The sequence below is a fragment of the Gallus gallus genome, chromosome 2, assembly GCF_016699485.2.
Source record: "Gallus gallus isolate bGalGal1 chromosome 2, bGalGal1.mat.broiler.GRCg7b, whole genome shotgun sequence".
In the NCBI taxonomy this organism is placed as follows: Eukaryota; Metazoa; Chordata; class Aves; order Galliformes; family Phasianidae; genus Gallus; species Gallus gallus.
The window spans coordinates 136,990,230-137,011,645 of record NC_052533.1 but is presented as its reverse complement, the minus strand read 5'-3'; the positions used below and the strand labels follow the sequence as shown (position 1 = coordinate 137,011,645).

Sequence of the window (21,416 nt, the reverse complement as noted above, 5' to 3'; positions counted from 1 at the left end):
TGGAGCTCTCTGAACACTGATAACCTGAAAGAGCACACAGAGAAATGTGTCATGTGAAAGGACACTTGCCGTGTTGTCACGGAATTATCTAGATCAATCTAGATAGGTAGATGCACGTCCTCTTGTGTGACGTGCCATAGATGGGCAGTGGCGTGTTGGACTTCCAGAGCACGTTATCTGGTCTGCTGAACCCTTTGCTAAGGAGAGACTGAGTTATAGATCCATTAGTTCAGGCTGAACACTGGTTACCTCATAAAAACGTACCAGAAAATATGAATTAAAACCAGGATTCTTTTGCAGTGTCAGCTCTCATCTTTTCACCTAAGCCTTTGTTTCTTCAGACTGCACTGCAGACTGACCTGGTTACGTGCCTGCTCTGAACTGAAAATGGTGCAGCCACAATCACGTAGGAATTTAGCTAGACTAAAACAGCTTGCTGAAGGGTTAGTCTTGGTTCTTCAGGCACACCACCACACCAGTTGAGTTGCAAGGCTCTTTAAGAGTTCTCTTAAACCTACCTCAGCAGCTTTGAAAAAAGGCAGATTCAGGTCTGATTCTGTCTGTGTAGCGATGTCTATATTGGAGCAAAAGTAGAAATTTTACCCTCTTAGTGGTTCTTTGGTTAGTTTGTTTTGATGGTTTGGCTCTGTGTACGTGCGTTTCCTTTACAGAGTTATTGATTAGCAGCCTATTCTACATGGTTCAGTTGTCTCATCCAAGCTTTTGTTTTGCTAGTTGATCCGAGAAGCTCAGCGGACAGCGCCAAGCATAATTTATATCCCACATATCCATTTGTGGTGGGACAGTGTTGGAGCTACACTGAAAGCTACTTTTACATCACTAATTCAGAACATTCCAACGTTTGCTCCAGTCTTGCTGCTTGCAACATCAGATGTACGTCACGCAGATCTCCCAGATGAGGTATTTCTGTCAATGCTTCTCTTAACTTCTTAACTTCTTATTCGGTTTCTTGTTGTAGGAACACTTGTGGCATTGGAGTACTGTGCTTTCTGAAATGCATACTGTCATGACTTAGGCCCCCTAACAAATCCCTTCAAATTTGCTTAGAATAAGAATGCTGAAAGCATTTGCTTCAAGTGTTTTCTGAGTCAAGTGACTGACTTCAACCCAACATTTCTTCCCTTCTCACAAACACATAAGGTAAACTTACTTCATACAGTAATTTGAGTGACTGCAAGGCAGTCAGGTATCTACTTTGTCAAGGTTGTGCAGTCCTTGCAACGGAGGTAGCAAAAAGATATTCTTAATGAGAACATTTCTTCTGATGTTCTGCTGTTGCATAGTAGGGTAGATAAAATACTAATAATAATCTTAATTTATTCTAAATTAAATTTCAAAACACTTTTTGAAAAAAAAAAAATCCATCCCTTTCTTTGTAAGGGCTAAAGATTCGAGCCTTTACAAATTGAAAGTTAAGTTCCAACTTCTTTCTAAGGAACTTTGAAAGCAATTTCTTGTTGTATTCCTAAATAAACTTCAATAAATGTACATGCATAACTTTGGGGACTTCTGCATTAAAGTGTTCAGTATGGAAATATGCTGTTTTCACTCTGATTACTTTGTCTCAGTGCTCAAAGGGGAAGATCATATTACCTCAATGTGTTTGTTATGAAATGCTTTGGAAGTGCTTAAGTTTCCACAGACGTTTTAATACTGGTAAATAAATTCCTTCTAAGATAATACTGAAATTCTTTCCCTACCTTTTGATAGTAGAGATAGAAAAATGGACTGCACCTTAGAAGCGTGCAAGTTGAGACCTGATTTAAATACAGAAATAAAAACTTAGCAGAAAGCTCTCCCTTGTCTACTGAACTCTCTCTCTTCCTTCTCTAGCCACCATGCAGGTTAAAATTAAAGGACAGCAAGGGAAGTCAGTACAAAGCAAGCAGTCTTAGATGTAGCGAATGTCACAACATTACCAGTGTATCATACAGTTTTCTCTTTATGCTTTAGGTACAAGCATTGTTTAACAATGATTTTGGAGAAGTTTTCAATATCCAGTCTCCTAATAAGGACGAAAGAAGAAGTTTTTTTGAGGACTTAATTTTGAATCAAGCTGCTAAACCTCCCACTTCAAAAAAGAAAGCAGGTGAGGATATTCTACATCTAAAACTTTCCTACTGCGAGTTACTAGCTGTTCAGTATATGCTTTGGTAATTTTCTATTAGTACTTTTGCATGTGCTTGTATTGGAGTACCTGACAGTGGCTAAAATTTTCTGATTAATTGAAGCTGGGCAGACATTGGAAGCATTGCCTGTAGCACCACCACCTGAACCTCGACCTCTGACAGAGGAAGAAATGAAGTGTCTGGAGGAGCAGGAGGAAGATACTTTGCGTGAGCTCCGAATTTTCTTGAGGGATGTTACTCATAGACTTGCCATCGACAAACGTTTCAGGGCCTTTACAAAGCCTGTTGACCCAGAGGAGGTAAAGTGATGTTGATCTATAATGCCATTTCATCTGTGTGTGTGCATATAATTTCTCAGTGTTTGTGAGCTCTGTACAGGAAGGTTTCTCTGTTTTTTAGGACTGGACTCTTAGTGATACTGTGAGAAGCGAGAAGGGCTTTTACTTTTGCTGATTCCTTGAGGCTCTCAGCTGTCTGTTGTTTGAATATTCAGTCAAAGCTCTGTTTTTGTTCTAAAATATCAGACCGAAAGCCAACACAGTTTGCTCTTGAAAAGACTTATAAGGCATGCTATAGCACTGGAAAACATAGAGGCGTCTTTCTTTATAATCACAAACATCATTTATAGGAGTATTTTAATAAGGCCTAAAGCCCTTTTGTGGACTGCTCATTGTTTCTGTGGGAACAGGAGTAGAAGCAGCACTTATTTTAAAGTAAATTTTGAGATTCTATTCTCTGTTTCATCTGGGAATGCTCAGTATGAGATCATCTGTAAGTGTTGTGTGGTTTCTTCTGTCTCCCATATACTTCTTAGGTCCCCTTTTCTCCTTTAACGTACCGAATAAGTCTAAACCAGGGGTGTATCATTACAAGTCAGCTGTAATTTTCATGTGGCTGTGTACTAGCAAAGTCCTGTTCCCTTAGGGATCTGCTGACTTGTCTTTTCCTTTTCCCCTAGGTTCCTGAGGTGTGAATAATCTAAACAGATATAGATGTCCTTATCTCAACTAGTCATTAGGCTCTTCTTACAGTCTGAGTAAAACAATCTGCACGTCTGGGTCCACTTATCTCATTCTGAAGTAGATGCCCAGCGTTGACATTTCAAGGGTGCAATTCATGCAGCCTTTTTCTCACTGCCAACAGCAAAGAGAATGTTGGGTGACTTCCTCAGATTTCTTTTTTGTGCTTTTTCTGAGGCAAAGTGAAATGAATCCACTGTGGCTGTCTGTTTTGTACTCTCTATGTGCTTCTGACCTCCCTGTTTCTTTCTCTTTATTCCCCTCCTAACAAGTTCTAAAGAGCCCTTCCATTTTCCAGCAGTTTACTAGTTAATTTCAGTATCTCCTGATGTCACAAATATTCAGGGCCTTTTAAAAAGTCAGTTAGTTAAAGTTTTTAAAAGAAATAATTTTGATAGATGATGTGTGAGTCCAATAAACCCTCTGAATGCTTCTGTTTCATTTGTAGGTGCCCGACTATGACACAGTTATTAAACAGCCAATGGATCTTTCAACAGTTTTATCCAAGATTGACTTGCACCAATACCTAACTGCGGGAGATTTTCTGAAAGATATTGATCTCATCTGTAGTAATGCTTTAGAATACAACCCAGATAAAGACCCTGGAGGTGAGTTAGCACTTTTGATCCTTGTAAAATACATAGATGGATAAATGGTTTGTATGGGTAATAGACCTTGCATCAGATCCTTTTCAACATCCATGGACAGCATTGCTTGCCAGTTTGTAAATCTTGTAGCACTAAACTACTTGGATGTGGAATGTAATTGTTAATGTAAATATTAATCACTTAACTAGTGTTTTTGCTTTGAAATTTAACTTTCATATTGTTATGCTAAAACCATTCCTTGAGAGATCCTTTCAGAATCTACCAACGCAGAGCAACGTTTTTCTTTGTGATCAAAAGAGTTTCATTGCCTGGTAGAAAATACTAAGTCCTGCCTGTAAAATTTCAGATCGTCTCATTAGGCACAGGGCTTGTAGTTTGAAAGACACTGCATATTCCATTGTGAAAGAAGAAATAGATGAAGATTTTGAACAACTCTGTGAAGAAATTAAAGAATCTCGTAAGAAAAGAGGTATGTGTTTTGTGGCTCAGGATTTTAAGTCTTGTCTCTGTATTTGTAACTGAAAATGCAAGACAAACTTCTTTGCTTTCTGTTCTTTATTGCAAGGTTGCAGCTCTTCAAAGTATGCTCCAGCTTTCTACACAGTGATGCCAAAACAAAACTCTGCTCCTGGATGTAAGAAGACAGATGCAAAGTGCAATGAAAAAGCAAAGATGACAGTGGCACCTGTAGATGCCAGCACACCCCTCTCCAATGGCAAGTTGCAATTTAATCAGACTTTCTGGGTGAACTTGCTAATGTCATTGATATCTCCTGTGTTATTGTGACATAAAGAGCCAGCCGTCAGAGGAACCTGTCATGACAGTGGTTTTGTGTTTTTGAATTTTCTTCAAAAAGTGAGATAAATCCAGAGGTCATCCATTCAGTATGGTTACGAATTAACGTTCAAGTAAAAAGTTGGTTTACCAGTATAAAACACTGGTCTTGATGGTCTCAGCTGGTGTTGAATGGCTCCTAAATTGCTAATACTTAGTATCCTGGTTTCTGAATACTCAACTAGTTTTCAATTATACAAAAGAGCATCTTCCCTTTCTCCTCCCTTCTGTCCCCAGAATGCTAAAATATTTGCTACCTCCTTACTGTTATTTCCAGCTGAAGGGTGAAAGTGAAGAAAAAGTAAGGAGCTATAAAAATAGGGATGGAAAGGGAACAATCGTCATTTCTTCCTGCTCCTCTGAGTAGGGCATGAAGAGACTTTGGCTTCTTTCCATTGAAACACATGACATGTTGTAAAGATTCCTGGTCTCACGGGTGAGTGGGAATCTTGCCACCGACTTCATTCATGCTTTGTGCAATCCTGTGTAAATACAAAGCACGGTGGGCTTTTCTTTTGGGCAAAACCACACAGTTTGTTTTTAACAAGGTTAGCAGAATCAGAATGAGGTGCAAGTCTTTACAGGCTATTTTCTTTCTCCTTTCAATGTTGCCTTAAAGTTATCTCTTTACTTAAACTCTTCTTAATATGCATTCAGCTTTTGAAGACTACAGCTTGATAGCAGGTTTAAAGGCTTTGCGGCTGTTCATCTATATTAATCATGTCATAAGATAGTAAATGTCTTACCTTGCTTTGTAGAAGTAATTCCTATTGAAGGGAAGAATCGTCTGCCTTTCTGAATGAAATTGTGCAGTTGACTTTTTAATCTTTAATAGCGAACCAACCCCATTAACTTTAAATTTTTTTTCTGAACATGTGTAGGGAGACTGTGCTTCAATTCCTTTGGTTGTTTTCCTTGTAAGTCAATAAAAAATGAAGATAATGGATTTTGAAAGAGTTCTTTTGGTGATCTTTTGGTTTACTTTTTCTATTGTTTCTTTGTAGATGCGTCAAAAAGAAAACGCAAAAAAACCAAATTCTCTTCATCCGTTGCAGCAAAGAGAAAAAGGAGTTTTCAGTTCAATAAAGAGAATAAAATTCCCAGAGATGACCTAAATGAGAGTGACGGAGAAGATTTTCTGGCAAGCTATACTTCTACCACAGATCAGACTGAATTTGAATCCTCACAGGATTCTACTTGGGAAGAAAGTGAAACTGTTCTTCAGGAACGGCAGACAAACGGCAATGAGAATAAAGCTGGATCAGAAAAGGAGAGAGAGAGGGGGCTTTTTGATACGGAGACATCTGCTGATGAAAAGGAGAGTGTGGGGCTGCCTGGACACTCAGACCTGAGAAGGGAAAGTGACATTTCTGTTTGCCAAAAACCAGACTGCTCTGAAGAGCAAGAGGCAAATGGTAAGTGAAACGTCCAACGGGGCATTTAGCTCCATATGCCATCTACAGAGGATTATATTACTTATTAGCTTTAGCCTTTGAATTCATTCTGTTATTTGTGTTACACCTCTTGAGAATCAGCAGTTTCTTCAGCAGTGATGTTGCCCATGTAATTATGTAAGCCAAGCTCAAGGTTTTCTGTAGTTGCTCTTTGTTTCTGTTCTGATGCCTGTCTTTCTACTGTTACCTAACTGAAAAACAGCATTCATTGACATTCTTCTGTTGTACGAGGAACTTCCCAATAACGAGCAGCATAAGATAAAGTTCACTTCAAGCTGTGTGGATCCAGAGTAGCATGTGGAGTAGAAGACTCACGTCCTAATGTTTGTAATGTGTTTCCTAGCCTGAATTCATTTTGGAGTAGCATGAAGTGTTGTAATGGCAACGTGCCTATTTCTTTTCCTTCTTTTATCCTTTTGTGTTCTCTAGTGCTCTTTTTGGTCTGAGTTTCTCATTTTTGCAGAGGACTGACTTTAGCTGGAAGGAAGGTAGAAGCCAAGCGTTGCTCAGTGAAGGAGTTTTAAGAGTGCTGTGTCTGTATTTGTAGAGAGAGATTGTATCCCAATAGAGGACGCTTCATGGACACTGTATTCCAGATCAACAGAAAACCTGACAGAGGAAATTTGTGTCATTCCAGATCCTTGGGTACTTCGCATGACTCGTGCGAGACGTTCTCAGGCAGAACTGAGGCAGATGAGCGCTGAGAGAGTTATGGACACTGTGACAGAGTCAGCTGCTGTAGTGATGGTGGATTACTGTGAGCTCAAAGTAGGTCTAATTTCAACTTTAATTTTGAAATAGGACTTATTTTTTGCTATATGTACAACTATAAGACAGTTGTTAACCAGTGCCAGTTAAAATAGTTAATGGCAGGGACATATAGAATATGAAATAATTCAACCTATAGTGGACTGTGATTGTGTCCATGCCGACAGCTGCTGTTGATTTCTGTAGGCTGCAGTTTTTACTTCTGGTAAATGCTTTCCTAGGAGACAGTTTCTCTACCTCGTTGTTAAAATTCAACCAGCCCTTTTACCTTAAAACTGACAACCTGCTGGTACTGTTACTTATTAATGTTACTGCTAAACTTCCAAAAATAAAAGAGCCAAGGATCTCTTGCTATTCTAAACTTGTATTTTTTTTTCCTCAGCAACTGTTGCATATGGTCACTGAGCTAACAAAAGAAGCTGATATATTTCATTTTGAAAAATTATATGCTGCAATTTGTCAGTGTATTTATCAACATCGGGAAGATCATAACAAAACTGAATTACTGAAGGTAATTTTTGTCTTATAGCACGTATGTTCCATCACTGTTACGCAGTATATGTGCATTCTGGATATCATGCTTCTTTAGCATTACTCTTTACTGCTTCATTGTCTGTGCAAAGGCAACAACCAAAGTAAGACTTTTTCATTTCAGTCTGGAAGGCATTTATCCATATTGCAAAACCATTGTTAGATTTGGCATAATTGTTGGCTGTTTCAGCAGGAAAAAGCTTGAACTTGAAGACAATGAGTCACCCACACAGCCCTTTTCAAGCAGTTAACCTTAATCTGTCAGTAGTTTTTCTTGAGAACTCACTTAAGGGTGGAGGGCTACAAAGGGGTGCTTTTCTACGTGTTCTGCTTCCTCTTTCTCCCCTTACAGACAGGCAGACGCAGTGATACTTGGTAGACATTCCATTCTTAAGAGTAATTAAAGTATGAAATGTAATGGGAGAGATTCTAGTGAGATTAGAGAAAAGTCTCAATTTTCAATCAGCATGCTTGAGCATCTGTAATTTGACATAAAGGGAGATTTCTTCCTGTGCCAGTTGTACACTAGAGTCCAATTCTCTGATCTCTTCCTGTAAGAGGATTTTGGAGTTGTCAGAACTCCTCAGAATTCTGCCTGAAGCACCATGGTCCAAGTCAGGCATTCCCAGTATTGTGTCAGTTTAGATGTGTTGGATATTCAGTCTTCAGAGTTAAGATCCTTGAACCCGTTTGTCTTTGAGTTGCTTATGCCTGAGTACAGATAAAATTCTTTATGCCTCTCAGTGTGCCTTGAAAAGAGGAAGCCTCTTTTTTTAGGCACCAGTTACCTCTATCTGTTCTTCCACATCTGATAAAGAGTTAGAACAGATGCTCTGTTCTGACTGGGGGAGTCAGGAGTGTTTGGATTCAGGGAAGCCACCCTTCAAAAACTGCACCCTTCTCTCATCTACGCTAACAATTTGTTTTAGCTTGAGATTTATTTTATTTCAGGGCTTGTGAGCCTCTGTAACTTAACTTGTAATACTTCAAGCAAGTCCTTTTCTTTTAATTTATTTTCTACCTTTTACTTGAGCTTTAACAAAAATCTCTCTCCTGTTCAGAGAGCGGTGTACAAGGCAATCAGGAGCAAGCTCTACTGCATGAGGAGACAGAATTTAGCAAGTAACCACTCAGACAGCAGAAAATAACTTTTTCCACTTGTAGTTGTGCCTGTTTAGAAACTGTTTCCTCTTTCTGATTGCTATGAAGCTGCTGTTGATATTTTCAGTCTGGAGAAGGCTGTGGGGTGTCCTCATAGAAGCCTTTCAGTACCTAAAGGGAGCCTACAAATGGGGAGAGTCAACTCTTTGAAAGGGCAGATAACAGCAGGACAAAGGGAAATGGTTTTAAGTTGAAGGAGGGAAGATGTAGGTTGGATGTCGGGGGAAGTTCTTTACCAAGAGAATGGTGAGGTGCTGGAACAGGCTGCACAGAGAGGTTGTGGATGCCCCATCCCTGACAGTGTTCAAGGCCAGGTTGGATGAGGCCCTGGGCAGCCTGGTCTGGTATTAAATGTGGAGGTTGGCAGCCCTGCCTGTGGTTGGAACTTCATGATCCTTGAGGTCCCTTCCAACCCAAGCCATTCTATGATTCTACTGTATAGATCCGTAAGAGTCTATGTGCTACTCTGCAGTTTGGATGCGTGATGATGCATCTGAAGCTAAAGGGGATAACAAGGCATTGTGAGAGAGGCAGCACACTGTTTGCTAACTGTGACTAACAGTTGGATGTCATTACGAATTCTTTACTCATTTTGTGGAAAAGTAGAAAGTGTTCATCAGTTTTATTTCTGCTTTACTAATAGGTTTTTTTTTTCTGTTCTTTTCTTATTAGGTAATGAAGAAAGAAATTAAAGCCTTAGCACTAATATGATCTGCGACATGCATGATTTCTGTTCTGCAAAGTTGTTTTCATTGCATACTCTTGTGTTATTTTTGTGTGTATTTCAGTACTTTACGTATATAAAAACAAATTTATCTTTAAAAATATATTTTTAAAGTTCAGAAACTCTTTTTATGTGCTTTTATTTTGTATTCTTTCCCTGTATTTGTTGTTGTTCTGTGATGAATAGTGAGCTCGGACAGAAGGAGTACACGGTCTTTTGAGATCAGTGTGCTCCGCTGTCCTCTCCAATACACAGCACCTTAGCCTTGTGTCGTGTGGTTTGTGAAGTACTGCAGTCAGTGCCTTTGTCACAGTGTAGATGTGAATGTCTTCCAGATGCTTCCAGTGCCTCTTCTTAAAAGCAAATGATGAATAAATTGATAAGCTTTTATCATCCTTTCCCAGATATATATTTTTTCTGCAGAAATCTCTGATGATATATATTGTACAGCATGGTATGTAAGGGTTTTAAAACAAGCCTGATTCTGACATAAGAAATCTGATTCCTTTAGAAAACTCTTAGTGCATTTCAGAGATTTTTTTTGTTTTGGTTTTTTTTTAATTGCCTGATAGTATCTCAAGTGGCTTTCCTGGAATTAACAACCTAAAGAAAGTATGTGGGAGAAAATTCTTCCACAAAGGTATTTTGCTATGGCATATTTTCAACAATTGAAATCCCAACCTGAGACCAACTTGAGACAAAGTCAGGTTTGCTACTGAAACTTCCTACCGTGAAGCTCAGTCTTGCTTCTAACAGTGACAATCTTTATACTGGAAAGTAGTATTTTAATATTTATTAATTTAATATAAATTATTAGTTGCACGGATGGTGCCTTATAGTTGAATTAAATGTGTAAATAATTTTCTTAGTGACCAAGAGAGAATTCCATTTGTCTATTTCTTAAAAAAATTAACTATATTTCACCAAGAACATACGTAAGAAATATCAGAGCAAGACTCTGTTTTAGAGGTAGATTCCTCTTCAAGCCAGGGGAGAAAATTAATGTGACAATTTTTTAAATTAACCTGAGATGGGGAAGGTTTTGTTTTTCAACAAACAATTATATCATGATGAAATATGTAGCAGTGTCTGTTGCTGGTATGTCACCGAATACCTAACTGTGCAATTCCCGAGTGTGTTGACCTATGTATGTTCTCTTGTTTCTTTCTAGTGTGTCCCAACATTTCTAAACTATGCGGGATTGTTTTCATCTGTATTGTTTGGATGAGTATTAATGAGAAATGAATGTCCATTTGTTTCTTTCTATTCATTAAAAATCTTAAACAGTACGAGTCTGAAGACTTGAAGAGCTTTACAGGAGCAGCTTACTTTGTTTATGGTATATTGCTTATGTGGCAATGGCAAATGCAGGAGGAAGAAAAGTGTACATTAAAAATTCACATGCTAATGTATATTACATTAAAAGTGTAATAATGTACTCAACTTTGCTTTTCCCTAACTCGTGCAGCTTCACAGAGTTGTTTGGGGTGTGCATGCTGTTTGCTGATCTCAGTCTCTGAGTGATTTTGCTGGAGAAGTCTTTGAAATGGAGATGGAGTAGAGAAATCCCCAGTCTCTTCTGTAAGAGTTTCTGAGCTGTACACCCTGTCACAATGCACTTTTGTGCTTCCCAGGTTCTCCTCCTCCCTTATCACCGCACTGTCACACACAGTCAGCTCTCTGCATGGCAGCTCAAAGATTTCATCCTTACAAGGAGTGCCTGGGAAGGAGGAACTGGGAGCTTCTCTCACCCAAACGTGGTCTTCAGGCTGTGGGCAAACATCTCCCTGGTGTTCATCTCAACAACAAAGCGTGCCTCTGCAGTTTTTAAAACTTAGAAACCTGGCAATCTTAATGTTCCATGGCCTGTTCACTGTTACTGTTAGTGACTGGTTTTTTCTCTCTCGGGGAGTCAATCACATGCAGTGTCTGAGCCCAAGCTGCAAACAGCGATAGAGCTAATACAAGGGCTGCTCCGAAAGTCATGCCTCCTATTTTATAATGTTGACCATTATAATGGTCAGAGGCAGATGTTGGTACAGCAGTGGATCTTGAACCTGCCCCCCGCTGTTCTGTTATATTTTGTTGTGTGACAGATGGCAGCAGCGGGGCAATCTCATAGAATGGGGTTTGATAGGGAAGTGTGTATGAAGTAAAGGCGTGGAATTGAATTCCTCCATGTGGAGAAAATGCCACTAATTGACATTCATGGATGTTTGTGGAATGTTTATGGACACCAAATGGGATGTGACCACAGGGAGGAGGTGGTTAAACATTGAGAAACAGTAGGTGAGCTCCAGTGGTGCACATCTCTATGAGTACAGCACGCAGCCGTTCACTGCTGTCGAAAATACATAGCTGATAGTGGTGATTGTTGAAAAATAGCGTTTCTTGGCTGAGAATTTGCTCTATCCTTCCCTGTTACTGTGCTCTTTGTGTTTGTTGTCGTTTCCAAGGGAATCAACAGGAGGCATTACTTTCGGAGCAGCCTACATCGTACGTAATCGCGGTGCGCTGAGAAGTACTCAGTGGGAGCTAACACCGACGTGACCGAGATGGCTGGAGAGAGATGTCCAAGTTCCATCTCTAGCCAGAGAACGGGGCTGTGCGGGTCGTCTCTCCCCCTCCGCCCGTGGCACGGCGGCTCGGGACCACGCAGCGCACGGCCGGGCACGTACGGAAAGCCGCGGCTTGAAGAGGCTGACAGCCCGCGCGGCGGCCGCAGCCGGGCGCTAAGTTGGCGGGCACCGCCGCGGGCCCGGACCGGCCTCCGCCGGGTGTCCGCCGCTGACGGGCGGGGCGGCGGCGAGCGGCTCCGCCCCCGCTCCCTGCGAGGGAGGCAGAGGCACGGCCGCCGCTGCCCGTCCTCCCCGCGCGGCCGCCCCGGGGCAGCGAGGCGCCGGGAGGATGCGAGTGGGCGCCGCGGGCGGCGGCGAGGCGAGGGCCCGGGCGGCGTTGGGAGTTCCCGGCTCGGCCGCCGCCCCCCCGCCCCAAAAGAAGTGCAGTAGTTTGTGAGACGCAAGATGGCGGCGCGGCCGTGAGCGGAGGAGGCGGGCGGGCGGCGCGGGCTGAGGCGGTGCGGCGGCGGCAGGTACGGCCGGCGATCCCGGCGGCGGGGAGGGGGCTCGGGGCGGCGGGAGGTGACCCGGGGGCGTGCCCGCTCGCCCTGACGACGGGCACGGCGCTGCCCGGCGGGGCAGGGGCAGGGCGGGCGCCTCCCCGGGGAAAGGGCGGCTCCAGCCCCGCGGGGGCGGGCGGGCGGGCAGGGGGAGTCGGGCCCGGCGGGGCCGCTGCCGCCCGCGGGGTGGGCGCGGTGTTCCGGCCCCGCCCGCCGCCTCCCCTTTGTCTGGCGGCGGAGCGCGCACCCCGGAGCGTGCGGGCACAGAGCGGGCGGTTGCGTGTGCGGGGAGCGGCGGGGAGCCCGCAGTGGGCTGCGGGGCGCTGCTCCTGCCCGGCCGCGCTCCCCCTGCCTCGCCGCGCTCCGTGCTACCCGCAAAGTCGGCAGCCTGCGTGCGCTGTCACTTGCCACGGGATGGAGGAGGATTCATCGGAGTTGTCAGCTGGAAAGGAGAGCGGAGAACTTTCATTTTCCTGCTTGAATCGGCGGGCCGGCTTTTGCCGAGGGCTGGTGGGCTTCCTCCGGGCGCTTCGGGCCGCTGTCATCCGAACCACCGAGGCCTGGGGGAATGCCTCGTTGGCTCCTAAGGATGCCCGCGGCACGCCCCGATGCCCGGCTCTCCGCTCAGCACGATGCGCGGGGCTGGAGCTCGGCGCCCGCTCCCATAGCCGCGCACGGAGGCGGCCCTGGGGGCGCGTGGCGGTGCGTGCAGCAGGCAGCGCTCTGGCAGGTGCCCGTGCTTCACTTCTCAGCCGCTCGGGCTTCACCGTGGAGGAGTTTGCTTTGTGTCCCGGTGCCGCGGGCGGTAACTCGGGCTGAGGTGTTGCTCTTCGAGCTGCGATCCATGCCTCCTGTTTTACAACGGAGAGCACGGTGGGGATGTCCAAGTGCATGCAGACGTTACATAAACAAGCGGAGTTTGTTGTGAAAGTTTGTAGGTGAACACAAAGAGCCCATTAAAGGTAGAAATGAGAGAGGAATTCTGAGAGCTGCGTGGTTGGCTTTTACCAGCGGCTGTTTTGTGTGTGCGCACAGAAGGCTCCCATACACCGTCACCTGTGGGTGCTGACAGAAGCCCATCACCGCTGCTGGGAGCTGACTGCGTACTGCTGACTATAGGGCTGCCCTCATTGCAGAGCTCTGACCGAGCACGCACCGTACACAGAACCCATTTGTTCCTGCCCTGACCTCCTGCCAGCGAGGCTGTCCTTCAGCCGTGCTGTGAAGGAGTTCCCCGGGTGCAGCGGGTGCCGCTTGCTGTAATCTACCGCTGACTTCAGACGAGGGGTTTGTGTAACTTTGCTTGACTGAGAAGCCCTTTGCTGTTGTCTTTTGGCAACATCCCTGCATGGAGGGACTGTCCCAGATGTGTATTGTTGAGCTGGAGCTTTTCTGTGCGAGGCGCTCCCCTGCTCTTAGTGCTTCTTAGGGTGCTCCCGGGTCCTCTCCTCTCTGGCACCTCTGTGATGTTTTGGTGTCTGGCCGTAACTGGTGTCACTGAGCACTGGTGGCTGTTATCAGAACAGGCAGTTTCTATTCCTGCATGCCAGCGTATCGCAGCACAGTGCTGGAGCTGCTTGTTGAGCTGTTCTGCCTTCTGCAAATTTCCCCTCGCTGAAGGATTTCAGCAGTGACGGCTTTGGGCCGTGTTGGGGTTCCTTTTGTTCCTGACCTACCCAAAGCACTTTCCTCGTTTCTCTGCCTCAGCAGCCTATAGCGTTTCATTTGGGCTCCTTGCTGTCCTTCAGCTTCCCCCTGTTTCCCCCCCTCATTTCCTTATAGCCTGAGGGAGAGGATTAAAATTTGCTTCAAGTTTTCATCAAGTTGTTGCAAACGCTGACAGCATTTTGGTTGGATGTGACTTTTGGGTTTAGAAAAGTCTTACTTCAACGATACGTGACCATCTGAAGTCAGATGCTTTCCCCAAGTTTAAGAATTTTTCCATTCTTATGCAACTGTAACTTCTGAAGCCCTAAATGAGTATAAACTGGTTTTTGTTCTGTTTGCACACAGTAAATACAAGCAGGGCATAACCGCTTGCAGCTAAGCCGTGCGTAACCTTTATTTCAGCGATCAGTTTCCCTTTCTCTGCCACATAGGATTCCCCTGTGCCAAATGCAGCGTTTCTATATTATGAATTTATTCCTCTAGTTTTTAGAAATCGTCGGGCTATCGCAAAGTTGACAGAACGATCGTTTCATTATCTGTTTAATGAGTGTAAGTCACAAACGCTAACAGTGTGGGGTCACGAAGGGAGAGGAGGCTCCGGACGTTTTTGGCTGGGTGCTGAGGGCCTGGACGTGCTGTTCCCTGCTGCAGGTTAATGGCCGGCGTGCCCTGTCTGACTGTGCTCCGGGTATGAGGTCACCGATCCACGACTGCCAGGATGCTGTCAGCAACTTGCAAACAAGCGATGCCCTTGTCAGTACAGTACCATTTCCCCTTCTCTTGTATTCAGCATCTCCTCACCAGGCAGCAGTGTCAGTCCCAGTGTTCAGGTGATGTATCTATCCCTCAACACATCAGTGGCAGCACCTTTGCCGAACAGATGCTCGTAAGAATCCAGTGTTGTGTTTTTAATTAACTTTCTCATGTTGTCAAATCGGGCATTCAGGATGCTTCCTTCTTCAGGCTGCACCAGGGAGATGCTTACTTATGTTTTCAACATCTTTATCTTCATTATTAATTCTGATTTATTGTCTTTCTTCCAACTCATCATGTAGGGTGGGTTTTTTTTTTAGGTGGTTTTTGGTTATTTTTGTGTTATTGGTGTTGAATTTTTTCTGCTAGCTGGGGACCTTCCCAAGTATTCAAACCACTCCGCTGCATAAACAGTTGTTTCTTTCTCTGTGGAGGTGGAAGCCGCCAAAGATGATGCCTTTCCTTACCCTATTGCCAGATGGCATTTGGTAGTCCTGCCCTACGCATCGCTTTAACTGATGGTTCTTTTCCAGTTCTGTGTCTTTCTGGGAGGTGCTTCACAAGGTCCACTGATAACTTTCTCATGTCCTGCGAAGCACGGGGACCTGGAACATATTGCGTAGAACGGGATCTCTTCTAACCAGCCTTGGAAGTCTGTCTGAACAGAGCCAATGTCTGCTGTCCTCGCGTGTGGGGAGATGTGTGACACTGTTATCCTTCAGTGCTTTGAGATTGCAGTAACTGTTATAAAGTTCAGTAGAATTCAGTGTAAGAATACATTCTTTAGGAATGCAGATGCAGGGTGCATCATTTGTTTTGTTGTTGCCTTGTTGTGGTATGGAAAGGGCAGCATCACACTCAAGCACTGAAACGAGGGGGACCATTGACCACTGAAGGAGCAGCAGGTGTGGCTGGATGGGAAAACACTGGAGGGAAAACCGGTGAAGAGCTTCGAAGCTGTTGCTACTTTTTGCTCTCCTTAAGTGATGTTGAAGATCGTGGAGCGATGATTTTGTAACGATGCAAAAAAAAAAAAAAAACCCTTTGGAAGTTTGAACTCCGCTGTGCCTCACATGCCTAAAAGAGCTCAGTGTGTTCTACTGCCAAAGAACAGGCTTCAAACTGTGTCTGGATCCATTCAGTAAAGTCGTTTGGTATTTTAGGTTCACGTTGTGCGACTTGGCCCTCCCCTGTGGCATTTTGTAATCGGCTGCTCACCTTTCTTATTCACCGATCCCAGCGGGGGATGAAGGAACTTAATGTGGGGCCGGAGGGACCGCAACTGAAGCTGGTCCCCAGCAGCCCTGAAGGCTGACAGCTTTGTTTTAGCAGCCGCAGACGGAGCTGTGCAATGAGGCGTGTGTAACACCAGCCCTCGCTTTCTGGCAAAGCCAGCACCGTTCTGTGCACAGCCTGAGTGCCAAATCCACCCCACAGGCAGAAGGACAGAATGGAGCTTTTGAACTTTCCAGTGGTTATGGTGAAAGCTCCACGTGTTCCACGCTCTGAATCTTCAGGGCATCTTAAGAACCATGTACATTGGGCCAGAAAGAGCTGCCAGCTCGTAATGCGTGTTGTGTGTTAGGCACACGTGGTATAGGTGTTAGGGCATGATTTCTTCCTTATAGGTTTGAGGTGTTATTATTCTGCTGTTGGCTTACCTTACAAGAGTGCTAAGAACTTCAGAGGCAAATGTGTATTTGTGTAGTCCCAGGCTGTCTTGGTGGAGATGTCTATGCTTGGCTTTCCTATACATTGAGGTACATGAGCCTAAGCAGGTCATGATACTTATGCGACTGTGTTCCTCCCTGTGTTACAGAGAAGAACATGCTTTGTTCGTCAACATGCCATTGAATTTAAAACTCTCCTAACGAAGCTGTGCATGAGTGTCGGGCTCCGTTTTGCTCAGTGGGACAAAACGAGATGTAGGAATGTCGTAGGTCATCAGAAGAGTGAAGGGGAAGCACTTGGAAGGAGTCAGGCAGGAACAGTTATTAGTACGTGGGGGTTAAGCCTCCATTACAGCTGTGTGCTTCTCCAAAAAGTCACCATTCCTAGTTATCTTCAGACTACTTTCAAAATAGGAAAATGCTGCTTTTTTGTATATAGGTCAGCTGCCATCAGCAACATCTGCAGGAGCTGAGGGTGCTGCGCAGATCGGAGTTGTATCAGCAGTTCAGCTCTTGGCAACAGTTGCAAAGTGAGCTTGGATGAAGCAAGCATGAAAATGCAGGGGTTTCTGTTTCTCAGCAGGATTCCCAGCAAGATGAAACACATTTGTAGCTTGGGTGGTGGAATTCTTGGAGCATTCAGCACCGCACTGCATCCAGCCTGGCTGTGTTGGAAACTTAGGGCTCCCTCCCACGAGGTTCTTTGTGAGGATGGGGACTGAGGAAGGCTCTCTGCACGAGGTCAGTGCTGGGGGCACCGGGAGGAACTGGTGCCCATGCCAGATACCTGCTGGCGTTGGAGGCATCTGTGTACGTACGATACAAACCCACACAACTTTACTCCTTCCATCTGACGAATGTTTTACAAATTTTACTTCTTAACGTGGTTTATTTAAACTTGCTGGAGGAGGCTGTGGGTGAGCAGAGAACTAATGTTTTTGATTTTATGAACAGAAATGATTTATGATTTTTGGAAGGAGGCTTTTTTCTTCTTTCTTTTTTCTTTTTCTTTTTTTTTTTCTTTGATAAAAGGTGATTTCAACTTTGGGTGTTTCAGTCTACAATCCTCAAACAGGCGTTTTAGCATTTTAGATCTGGTTCTTGTCAGGTGGTTTTTTGTTTTTTTGTCTTTTTTTTAATTCTCTAGTTCTTGAATTCTGCCAGGAGGAAAAAAAAAAGGGCCTGCTAATATTAGTTGTTTGTTTCCTTTTGAGGGAAGGATTGGAAAGGTGAGAAGCGAGTAATACTGAAGTAAAACAAATTCACTCCCTGCACATGTACTGAGGAAATAGATGTGTGTGTACATCCTTAGAAATACATATCTAATTTTAATCTTGAAATATAGAGAGGGAGAAGCTTTCTCTTTCAGCATGCACTGAAATTTGACTTCAGAATGCTTTAAAGCTTTCCAGTACGTTCATATTTGTGGGGCTGATGACAGAGCAAATGATCATACCCTGTGATCACACGTGCTTACTGACCGAGAGCAGCCAGCACTCCCGGTGCGCTTTAGGCCATGCACGTATGGGCACGAGCTAGTTTTGAGAGCAAAATGTCAGCCTGTTCCCTTATTTATAAGACTGAGTAACCCATTTCTGGACCTGATCCTCATGAAGTGGCTGTGTGCGGGCTGTCCGGACTGTGCCCTTGTCAGCAGGCTGGGCTCGGGCCTGGCAGCCGGCTCCTGAGGGAGGTTGGGCCCGGCGCCTGCTGACACCAGGGCAGCAACTCTGCACTGCTCTGCGTGGAAAGATTCGCTCATTTCCACCCAAAGCGGTGAAATAAAAACGGTCAGCCATTTCATTTCGAAGTACCCTGCCCTCCTAAACAAACGTCAGAAGGAAAATGTAGGTTTTGGCCTGTGGGTATCCCAGTAATTTCCACTGATTAAGTTGATGCTTGTAATTGGGACCTAGACAGGCCATGTTTTGCAGAACACGAAGTATCTTTGTTTTTTGATTTCAGTAGAGGAAGTCACAAGATTTCCACAGTCCCTTTGATATTTTATTTAACCCGATAACTGCTTGGGAAGGCAGGAGCCTGTTTGGTTTACCTTTGTCCTAGATTCAGTTTTAATATCTAATGCATAAACGAAAGGGGTGATCTTTATTCGTAATGATTCACGCTGCCTCAAAGCACCGTGGTTTCGAGTTGTGCTGCCTTTCCCACTGGGGGATGCAAACAAAAGAACAATAATTTCAGACTCCTCCTTCAGTTTCCAAGAGAACCTTAGCTGCTCAGGGATAGCTCTGAATTTTAAAAGCATTTTTCTTCCAAATTATGTATTGATTGCACATAAAATAGCGGTGCTGTAATGTGCAATTTAAAACAAATGCATGATGGCGCTCATTTGCTTTTAATGCTGCTTTTTTTTTTCCAGCAGAAAACAAAAAGGGGATTCTGTTCCCATAAACCAGTCTTGCAAAACCCTTACAAACATTTATTAGTCTAGACACAAAATATTCTCACCCAGCCTCAGCCTGACGATGGCAAAAAGAAACCGACAAGCTAATATTGTACTTTGCTGTCCAGAAAAAATAAAAAAAGAAGGGGGTGCTGGGGGTGAAGGGTGGGAATGTTGCCCCAGGCCACCGAACCAGTAACGTTTTGCTGGGGCTGCCTACAACAACAGATGCGTTTGATTCCCGTGGGTTTTCCAGGCCTGCCTATTCTCTTATGCTAAACTTGGACACTCTCATAAACATTCTCTCTGAGCACCACACCCTGGTCCTTATCCTGGACTCTTTTGAGTTGGTTGATTTAATAATGACACCAGACATGTTCGTCTTGCCTCTCTTTACCCGTTTTTCTGTTCCGCTTCTTGCCCTGGAAATGACTTAGCAAATGCATTCATTCAAAAACATTTAAAATCCATGGGAATTGCAATAACTGGTCAAAATGAAAATGGTTTAATATGGGAGATTTGACCGCAGTTTAAATCTGAGCGTTGTATGGAACGCTGTATGGAGCGTTGACCTAAATGCTCTATTTTAGTTTTGAACTGCATTCTTACTGTTGATATCTTTCATACATAGCAGGTGCTTCTCATTGTTTGGATTCATGGTTGTTTGCAGACTTTTGCTTAGAGGGCTAAATTCTATATATACAGTGTTGTTTTATCAGGCCTTTACCTCAGCATTCAGTTACTCACATTATTAATTTTTGCATCTCATCATTTTCTCAGAAAACAGTGAGTTACACATACCTTGTTTTTCAGATGATGATTAGCTCCTGTCACTCCCAATTTATGCCAGACTGCATTTGGTTGGAAATTAAAATTTAATTGAAAATTTGCCTAAGCAGCATAATGTGTCTGTATTATTAATTAGCTGCTGTAAATATGAAGAATATACAATATGTGATTATTGAAGCTTTTTAAAACCCATAAAGGAGTCAAAATACAATACTTAGGTGTACTTAGTAGATTACGTTGATTGTTACGGTGATGACATATCCACGTAGGTTCAGGTTTTAGCCCCAGTGGAGCTCATGCTCAGATCTGAACTGGAGATCTTGTATAGAAAATAAAACGTCCTGCTTTTTCAGCTCTGAGGGAGTGGAAACTTCTCTTGTCATTCAAAAATGAGTTCTATCTTCACTCAGTGCAACTGTCTTCAAAGTGAATGGCTTTGCATACAGTTAGTGGTTGACTGCCACTGATTCCATGTTTTCACCAAGAATTTCCAACTGGCATCTGAAAAGAAAAAGATATATATATTAACCAAATTGGTTTTTCTCCATTTTTTTAAATTCCACTAATAAAAATGGATCTGTTTATAGTCAGAACAGTACTTCAGCCAGTGATCAGTGCACTTAAAGGTGGATGACTGCTGTAATGTTGATAAACCAGGTGTTACTTATGAGGGAATGTGTTCAGTGTATTCGTAAAACATTAACATAAATTAACAAACTGTTTCTAATTAACTGAATTTGATTTTCCTCCTCTAAATAAAAGCATGCTTAAATGTAGTACTGATTGTTCTCTTCCTGCTTGGCCCCCAATGCTAACCTCCGTGGCATGCAATTTTTTGAGGTTTTCTCTTGCTTTTAAGTTTGTTTTTCTTAGCACATATGGTATTTTAAATAAAATTCTGCTGTCAATTCTCATTTAAATCAGCCAGAACATTATTTTGACCCTAGGACATCTGTGCAGCCTTAAATTACCTATATATTTTAAAACAAAACTAATCCGATTTTATGTTTAAACTTAATGTAAAAGCCCTGCAGCTCTTCATTTGAAGCACAGTGTTTTATTTAACTGCATACTTTTCACTTAAGTCCCGTTGTCCTAATTTTCCGTGATTATACCGGTACATGGCAGACAAAAGGTGAAATAAAGTAGCCTGTTTCTTTAATCCACTTTTTCTCTTCCCTGCCAGGACACCTGGGCTCCTTCTGCCAGAGTAGCTCACATCACTGACAGCTCCGGGATAACAGGAAAAGGTGCAGCCCCTGTTCTACCTATGGCAGCGTCTCCTGGACTGGAGGTGGAGATCACAAACAGGGCTCTGAGCAGTTAAGAGAGGGGAAATTAAGTCATGGAAGTCAAGTTTGTGGTCAGAATGTGGGGAGTGAGCCTGGAAGGGGTGTTGGCTCCTTAAAAGCCTTTGTTTCTCCCTGGTAACTTGAGTACGCTGTTAGCTCTGACTTCCCCAGGTGACCCAACTTCCAGATTCAGCTTTTTATTAAGCTCATTATCCTTGGAAAGCTCTGTATTCCCATGTATTTTACTCTTTTTGTCACTGGCCTCATTGGCAGTAAACAGTGTTTATCCACTCTGTGAGTACACAGAATAAGACGCTATCTCCCACAGAAATCAGCAGGAGCATCTTAGTAGTACAGAACAGTGCTCAGCAGGAGGATGGAGTCGGGTCACTGTTGCAAATAAAAATGCTTTGCTTTTTGCAAAGGTTAGCATGGAACCCAGTGGTGTTTTATTAGGTGGTTGAGACCTGCAG

At 43.7% G+C, this 21,416-nt stretch overlaps 2 protein-coding genes across 17 annotated transcripts in view; both read left to right on the top strand.

Moving 5' to 3' along the window:
• Positions 1-10,692, top strand: part of ATAD2 (ATPase family, AAA domain containing 2) — a 34,026-nt gene extending 23,334 nt beyond the window's left edge. For both annotated transcript variants that reach the window (XM_004940026.5, XM_418453.8), the window contains 10 exons: positions 736-921; positions 1,975-2,110; positions 2,253-2,449; positions 3,618-3,777; positions 4,124-4,246; positions 4,343-4,492; positions 5,616-6,026; positions 6,703-6,833; positions 7,216-7,344; positions 9,198-10,692. In XM_004940026.5, coding sequence (XP_004940083.2) covers positions 736-921; positions 1,975-2,110; positions 2,253-2,449; positions 3,618-3,777; positions 4,124-4,246; positions 4,343-4,492; positions 5,616-6,026; positions 6,703-6,833; positions 7,216-7,344; positions 9,198-9,236 — 1,662 coding nt within the window. In that variant the 3' untranslated portion in view covers positions 9,237-10,692. The remainder of the gene's footprint in view (positions 1-735; positions 922-1,974; positions 2,111-2,252; positions 2,450-3,617; positions 3,778-4,123; positions 4,247-4,342; positions 4,493-5,615; positions 6,027-6,702; positions 6,834-7,215; positions 7,345-9,197) is intronic.
• Positions 10,693-12,245: 1,553 nt separating this feature from the next.
• C2H8ORF76 (chromosome 2 open reading frame, human C8orf76) overlaps positions 12,246-21,416 on the top strand; it is a 28,305-nt gene continuing 19,134 nt past the window's right edge. For 9 of the 15 annotated variants that reach the window (XR_003074055.3, XR_005857652.2, XR_003074053.3 and 6 more), the window contains exon 1: positions 12,246-12,340. The gene's annotated coding sequence lies outside the window, so the exon portion shown is untranslated. Of the gene's footprint in view, positions 12,341-12,593; positions 13,655-14,686; positions 14,866-15,321; positions 20,946-21,416 lie in introns of those variants that run through there. The other 6 variants (XM_046938265.1, XM_040695951.2, XM_040695954.2 and 3 more) reach the window with 6 other exon arrangements.